The 7890-nt window shown below is 56.8% G+C and overlaps 1 protein-coding gene across 1 annotated transcript; it reads right to left on the bottom strand.

The window, feature by feature from the left end:
* Positions 1–274: 274 nt before the first annotated feature.
* On the bottom strand, positions 275–7298 carry ARR3 (arrestin 3). The gene is made up of 16 exons (XM_065729198.1): positions 6506–7298; positions 5448–5493; positions 5260–5290; positions 4895–4955; positions 4510–4554; positions 4084–4283; positions 3933–3992; positions 3689–3756; positions 3267–3402; positions 3066–3150; positions 2889–2961; positions 2273–2410; positions 2022–2105; positions 1707–1730; positions 1550–1599; positions 275–436 (listed from the first exon to the last, which is right to left on the bottom strand). The coding sequence occupies exons 2-16, from the start codon at positions 5462–5464 to the stop codon at positions 321–323; spliced, it is 1188 nt and encodes a 395-aa protein (XP_065585270.1). The 5' UTR covers positions 5465–5493; positions 6506–7298; the 3' UTR covers positions 275–320.
* Positions 7299–7890: the final 592 nt, after the last annotated feature.

Here is a 7890-nt window from a genome sequence, read left to right as displayed (position 1 = left end):
TCCGCGTCACCGGCGCGGCACTGCGCCCCCCGGCGGCGGCGGGCGGCCTCGAGCTCAGCCCCATTGAAACGGTTCTACGGTGCGGTTCCGTTTCCCGTTTCGTGTCGGTTTATTTATAAACACATCGCGTAATTCACACCGGTGACGAACGGTACAGCGCCCCGGGCCGTGCGAGCGCCGGAGCTCCGCGCTCTGTGCGGGCGGTGAGGCCGAACGGCACCGCAGCGCCGGGAGGGGAGGGCACCTACGGGGCTGAGGGCGGGCAGGGCTGTGGGACACTACGAGGTCTACGTCCCCCGGTGCCTCCGTCCGCACGCAGCTCAGCTCTCCTCCTTCTCGCCCTCCTCCTTCTCGTCCTCGTCGTCTTTTTCTCCCTTGAGCTTCTGGCGAGCGAACTCCTCGATGACGATGTCCTCCTCGCTGGAAGGAGAGCGGTGTGGTTGGCATGATTAAATCCCACCTGAAAGCCAGCTCCTGCCGCAGTGGCCTTGCAGGCGGGCAGCCCTGGTGCTGGGCGTGGGATGGGTCAGGAGCTGGAGACCGGGGGAAGGGCGCCAGCAGCTTTGGGTGCTTTAATTCAAGGCAACGTTTTACACCGTCATGGGGGAATAGGAGGGGAATGAAGCTAAAGTGGTGACAAAGGGGTTCGTTACCTCCTTGTAAAAGGCAAGTGGATGACATCAAGGGAGAGCCACAAAGAGAAAAGATGGAAGTGAAGAGTCAGCAAAAACGATTCCTAAAGTGTGTATATTAAATGACTCTGTGAAATCAACAGGGTGTGACGGGGGCAAACCACGAGGTTTTCTTCTCTGTAAGTGAGCTGAGGCAGGGCTGGTCTGCAGCATGAGAGCCCCACAGCTGCAGACTGAGTTTCCAGGTTCCACATCCCATGCTTGTGCACCAGTGCAGGGTGTTAGCAAACACAGAACCAGATTCTGGGGGCTCTGAGAGCCATGGGGCTGGCTAGTAGCCACAGCTGCCAGGAATAGGCATACAGTCTCCCCCTCGTCTCTTGTGCCACCGTAAGGGACGTCGTGCTGTCTGCTGTGACACATGCACAAGGCTCGCAGGTGTGGGTTTTCTAATTCAAGAACACCTCCACCATCCAAAATGGAATGGAGCAGCACACTATCAGTGATGGGTTTATGTGCTTTGTGTGTTGGAGGAAATACAGCCTGAGGTGTAACTAGGCTTACCTTGGCTTATCTGCGTAGCCCATTTGTAAGCACAGCATGGGAAGGCAGGGATTGAAATAGAGATGTGTGCAAATTAGTACAGAAATGACATTCAACAGACGTCTCATTGCTCAGGTGCCTTTCTGGACAGGCAGCTGTGGGTGTGTGGGTGGCAGCAGGGAGCAGAGCTGTTCCTCCAGCGTGCTGTCTGGTCCCGAGCAGCACATGGCTGATGAGCCACACATGCCTCATCTGGGGCACTTCACCCAACCTTTGGGACTTTCCAGAGCCATCAGTCCTATCAGTTCCCCTCTGAACGGGAACTACCTTTTCCTCCCCACTGTTTCTGCAGCATGTCAGGTGCTACTCACCATCCGCAGGCTTCGGGTGCATCAGGATGACGGGCAGCTCAACACCAACATCACTGGAAGGAGAAGCACTTCCTTCAGTGAACCCACCCAGTGCTGCACAGTGCTGGCCCTAGCACCACACTGTTCTGGCACTGAGCACTGCGGGCAGCTCCCTCCTTACCTGGAAGTGAGATCCCCCAGGATGCTGTGGCCATGGAGAGAAAGGAAAGCAATCAGACAAGGAAGATGAAAAAGGTGTCAGTCTTTTGATTTGAAATAAAATGTTTTGCAATCATTAAAGGGCGGTAGTGATGGGGACAGAGGGGATGGATGTGGACCCCAGCTGCCCCCACAGTCCTCAGAAATGGGCAAGGAGAAAGGAGCCCACAGCATGAGCTCCTGGTTGTATCCGTCCCCTTGTTGCTGGCCCAGTGGAACAAGACCCCACGGCACAGCCCAGGAGGGTGTCCCTGCTGCCCACGCCCACAGAGCTCACCCTCCTCGGGACACCACCAGGTTGACCTTCACTTTATAGGACACCAGGATCCCCAGCACCTCCTTGTCCATGCCAGGTCTCAGGCTAGGAGAGAGGCAGAGCAGAGCCATGAGATGCAGCACATGAGAGTGTGACAGTCAGAGAGGAGGGAAGGATGATCAGTGGCTGAGGCCGCAGCTTCTGGAGGCCACTTGAAGTGCCCAAGCTGAGATTTGCTCCCAGTGCACCTCTGGTAGTGTGGAAGCTCTTACATGGTGGTGGAGGCCAGGTTGGTGTCCTCGTGCTTGAGCTTGCCATCCAGAGCCAGGCCTCGCTTCTCGCGGTTGGCCGAGAGTGTGGGGGTGACAGAATATGTTTTGGAGAAGGTGGAGTTGGCCGCCACAGTCTCACTAGAAGGGTCAGGAGAGGAGAGCTCAGAGCCATTACCCAGCACCTCCTGATGGGTGCTCAGCACCATGCCAGGGTGAGGCCCTTCCCGCCCCATCCTCCCCCCCCCCCCATGCAGCTGCCTGGGCTTATTTCCTCCTTTTGTTCCTTCCCACAGCCACTTCTTTGTTTTCTGCCTTCCCACCTTTGCTCTGTCCCTCCTGTCTCTCAGGAGCACAGAGACCTCATCTGACTGCTGCTGGGCTCAAGATGCAAAACAGAGAGAGGAAGCAGCCTGGGGACAGCTGCTCACCTTCCCCCAGGGACGTCCCCAGACCCGAGCTGGGGTCTCAATGTCTGCAGCCTTCCTTCTCCTCTGCTTCCTCACATCTGCACTTCTAACCCTGATCTTGCTCAGTGTAAAACCATCATCACCACCCGCTTCTCTTTCCCTCCCTCCCTCCTCTCCCCAGCACTGGTTGCCAGCTCCTTTTTACTCACTTTATCTCCTCCATGCACACAGTCTTCGAGTATTTATCCAGTGAATAGAGAACCACATCTGTGATCTGATCAACTGGAGGCAGACGGGAGGGAGCAGCATTGGCATGGTAGCAGAGACCCAGGCCCACATTCCCCACCTCCAACCCAACACGGTGGTGCTGGCACAACTCCTCTCACCTGCAATCTTAATTTTTTTCACGATCTTGTTGGTAGTGTTGTTGATATTGACGGTCACATTGATGGGTTCTCCATGGTAGTAGATCTGCAGTCAGAAGCTCAATCACGTGGCCAGCAAGTGGGGTAGGGGACAAAGAAGTCCCAGTCCCCATCCCTGGGAACACGCGTGGTAGCAGGAGCTGGGAACAGCCCTCCACTGACCTCCTTTTCCAGGGTGGCCTCAAGGTGCAGGGGCTTGTCAGACATCATGAACTGCCTGGTGGTCTCTGACTTGGGCCCAGGGCCCGTCTTTGTGGGTGCAAACTGGATCTTGCGGATGATGAGGCGCACTGAGTTCCTGCAGGACGAGAAGCTGTCACCCCTTGGCCTCCCTGGGCACACACGGCTCGTCTATAGGGGCATCTCAATTCCTCCATTCGAACAGTGCAGTCTAGAGGCTGCTCTTAGGATGGGATGAGCACAGCCATAGGGACCAGCACCCTTCCTCTAGGCAAAGTCCCCAACCCCAGCACTACGCTGCAGGCATTGCGGCCTTGGCCCAGCTCCTGAGGTGATCAGCCCCCAGATGGTGCAGCTGTTCAGTTTCAGGGCTGTGGGAAAGGATGAGGGTCCCCCTCCACTACCTCTTGTGAATCTTCTCCTCCAGGTTTTCAGCACAAAACCCTTTGACCTCGAAGTCCACGCCGCAGGCCTTGGGAGGACACGTTGGGTTACAAAGAGGCTCTGAGCTGCACAAGGTTCAGATTTGTTCCCCTCCCCCCCACCCCAACCCAACACATCCCTGCAGATCCCAGCCCTGGTCCCAGCTGTCTATCCCTTCCCTGTGAAAGAGAAACAGCCTGGGGACAGGCTGGGACAGCATTTGACCTTTCCCACATCGTCTGGTCCCGGCTGGAGGGTGACTGAGCAGGGCAAGTTGGTGGCAATCTGTGAAGAACAGAGACAGAGCAGACAGAGAGCATGCCCAAGGATGCCACCCATAGAGCAGCGTGGCTGGGAAGCACCAAGCAGCCCCTACCTCAAAGGTGAAGGGGTAGGCGTTCTCGCCGAGCTTCTTCAGCAGCTTCTCCTGCAGAGGGGTGAGGGTTTTGGGCACCTGCTCGGGCACCGGTGGGAAGATCTGCGTAGTCAGGACATAGAGGTCCTTCCTGAAGGTCAACCCGATGACATCCAGGTCGTCTCGGCCGTAGCGAAAGGCGCACGTGAGTGTCACATACACTGAGACCAATGCAGCATGAGAACGGAGGGGTGTGGGGAGGGAAAGGCACAGGGGAAAGGGTTGGGAAAGGAGGAAAGAAAGACAAGCTGTGTTTATAACTCGTTAAAAGCAGACCTCAGACACCATGTATAAAGTTAACAGGATTCATCGTATCTCTACAAGGTATGGCTACCTCCAGGGGGTGCATCCCTGCCCTGTGTCACATGGGTTTTTGTGCCTTAATACCTTTTCTGTCCTTGAGGTACTCTGGATCGATGAGGCAGACACCATCTGCAAATAAACAGGAGAGAAGTAGCATGAACTGAGCGTGCTGGAGGGAGGCAAGGTCCTTGTGAGAGTACCGTGTTATAAAGTCAAAGTGTTCAGCTGGAGGGGAGGCCAGGGGAGCTGCCTCTGGGGGAGCTGCCTGCGTGGGGACGGTGACACTTCCTTGAGCATCTCCATTCCCGGGACTTATTTGCAAAGAGATTTCATTTTGTAAGTATTGCTTTAAAGATATTTGCAGGAAAATGGGCTGTTTGCTCCTCCAGAGCTGCTCTCACTCCTCCCACCCCAGAGAGTGATGTCCGAGACCACTCACTGCCCCCAGCACCCTGGGGACCCCACTCACCCACGGCATCCACTGACTCCACGTGATCCACAAAGTCCCTCTTCCCCAGGTAGATGGACAGCTAGAGGAGCCCGTGGCAAATGGAAACAACACATCAGGTTAGTGGGTGATGCTGCAGGTGTTTGGTGTGAAGGAGCAGACATCATCGCGTTGTAGGAATCATGTGTGTTTTTTAAAACACTTGTTTTGAAAAGCAGTCCTGGTGGTAACACCGTAACAGGCATAGGGGAATCAGGAGGTTTCCAAGGGAATAGCAACCTGGACTGCATCCCCTGTCCCCCAAACTGAGGGGAGTCTGCTCAGCCTCATCACTGGGCACCATCATCTGCACTGGAGACAGACCTATATATGCCCAATGGACTCACCTTCCCGTTGGGGCTGGTCTTCTTGAATACCCTGCAGGGAAAGCACACAGACAGCCAAGGTGAGGCTGGGGATGGCTCTGCCCTCTCCCCAGAGAGGAGCATCTGGGCAGGGAGCTGTGTCCCAGCCTCAGAGTTTGGTGTCCCACAAGCTCACAGCCCAGACCGGCAGCATGCAGCCTCACACTTACTTTGCTCCTTCTGCCATTGTAAGTCAGATGCTGCGCAGCCAGGAACCTGCAGGGAGAGATGTGGGAAATGCTGGAGGTGGGGGCAGGAGACCCATTGGCCTTCACCAGCAATGGCTCTCCCAGAGGTTGGCACTGTGAGCAGCACGGCTGGAAGCTCAGCAGGGCTCAGGCACTCCATGTGCAGCCAGGGCTGCCATGCTTCCTCGGGACCTTGTGGGGTCAGGGGTACACCCCAGTGCCCCAGAGGTGGAGCTGCTGGAGACTGCAGCTGCTGGAAATTTGCTGCCATCCCCTAGCAGGAGGAATGTGCTCATTGTCCTCACTCACAGAGAAGTGAGGAAGTCACATGCAGGGGAGCTTAGAGCCACTCAGAGCCCCCACCCCATGCTCACTGAGAGCCCCACAGCTGGCAGTGGGATGGGACTGAGCTCCCCTCGGGGGCTGCTGCCTTTTGCTTGCTCAATCCTGGTGTCCAGAATTAAACTTCACATATCTTGCTGATCACCAGCTGATTTGTGGGGAGATCAGAAGGGATGAGCTCTGCTTCTTAAACTTAGGCTGCTCTGACATTAGCTGGGCTTAAGGCTGGGCAGGATTTTAAGCCCTAGGGGTGCGTGGGCAGAATCACCCCTTTATGTAACCAGTGGTAGTGGGTAGAAGCGAAAGAGCAATAGGGAGGGAGTGGAGGGAACATGGTGAGGCTCTTCCCCAAGGGAAAACCAGGGGTCAGTCCCAAACATGGGCTCTGTGATGGCCTCAGGTGCGTGGTGGGGCTCGGGCATCCAGGGTTCAGGGGGCAGCAGGGAGGGGCACTGAGGGAGAAGGATTCGGGTGATGAGGAAAGGGGGGATGAAAGAAGAGAAAGGAGAAAAAAGCTGAAGCCTTCCTCTGTGTGCCAGGGCTCTGAAAACAGACGCTGGGATTCCTGGCTTGGCCAAGCCCTCCTGCACTAAGGATGCCCACACCCATACTGAAACCCATCCAGCCCCAGGCTGCCCCCCTTCCAACCACCACCCCGGGCCCCCATGTCCCTGCCCGTTCAGCACAGCAGTGCTCACCTGGGGCTGGATGCACGCTCTCCTCCTCCTCTCCCACTCGTCCCACTGCCACCACGGCTGCTCCTGGCTCTGTGGCCTCTTATAGCCACCGCTCCCACCCCGGATCTCGCCCACCAGGCTTTGGCCGGGGACGCGCCGTGTGTGTGCGTGCACCATGGGAGAGGTATTTTGGGGCTGGAATCCTATTAGTTTCTTAACCAGGGAGATGCTTTGTGAGTAAGAGTGGGCTATAAATGGGGTGGTGGCTGGAGCCCTGAGAAAGCAGATTATGGAGATTGACAAAGCTTAGGGGTGAAGTGATGGTAATTGGGGTGGAAGCACCTGGCAGGCAGGGTGCAGGTTCCCACATGGTGGTGGATGGGGACAGCTTGGTTGGGTTCCTCTCTCATGCACCCCACAGGGCTGCCATGGGGCCAGGTACCTCCAAAATCCTGCTATGCGTGTGGGACAGCTGTGCCACCTTGGGAAGGACCTTGAGCCCCTCAGGACCTGGGGTCAATCCCTGGGCAGTGAGACCCTGCAACCCTGGTCCTGCCCTCAGCACACAGATGGGCTGTGGAGGGGGGAAAAGCACTGATGGGAGAAGGCACAGGAGCTGTGGTTCACAAAGTGATGGTGTGAACACACCCACGAGGGCCACTCCCACGCCAGGCTCCATCCTGTGGTCATTTCATAACGCAGCAGGCTGCCCTCACCTGACCCCATTAATGTGTGGTTGATTCAGAGTGCACTGCTGCAAATAGATGGGTTGTGAAAGTACCAAGTGGGTCCACACTGGGGATCGCTGTCCCACGGCTCTGGGGACACACACACGGGGGGGTGGGGACGGAACAACTCCACGACCACCCCACTGAGCCCAAGGCAGTGTGGGGCTGTGGCTGACAGCACGTGCTGACCAGGGCCAGGACTTGTGATCCCTTTAATTGCACGCAGAGAGCTGCTTATGATGCAGATTAGCAGGAGCTATTTCTGCCAAGGGCAGGGGCCACGTGATCTGTGACCTTCCCAGCAGTCGAGGTCTGGGTGCAGCCCCACCTGGGTGCCCACTCATGTTGGTGTGGCTGCAGCATAGGCAACAGGACACTGGGGTCTGCAGCCCCCCCGTCCCCGTGCTTGGTGGAGGTGCTCCTCTGCTGGCTGATGCCTTTCTCACACTTGATGAACACCATGAAGCCTTACCTGTGGGTCCCAGCTCTGCTCACACACACTCTGCCGCAGGACGGGCTGATGGGTGCACACAGACAGACAGCAATGATCCCCCAAAGCCCCTGGCAGCACTGCACCTTCCTGCCCTGAGCTGGATTAGGAGCAGTGGCCAGCACTAATCCTGCCCGCTGCCAGACCTGCAGCTACAGGGAATGGTTAAGTAACAGCTGAGAGCAGTG

Source organism: Cyrtonyx montezumae, unplaced genomic scaffold (genome assembly GCF_038088225.1).
Source record: "Cyrtonyx montezumae isolate F1298 unplaced genomic scaffold, pur_monq_1.0 scaffold_11, whole genome shotgun sequence".
Taxonomy (NCBI): Eukaryota; Metazoa; Chordata; class Aves; order Galliformes; family Odontophoridae; genus Cyrtonyx; species Cyrtonyx montezumae.
The sequence above is the reverse complement of the archived record's forward strand: the minus strand, read 5'-3'. Positions and strand labels throughout refer to the sequence as shown.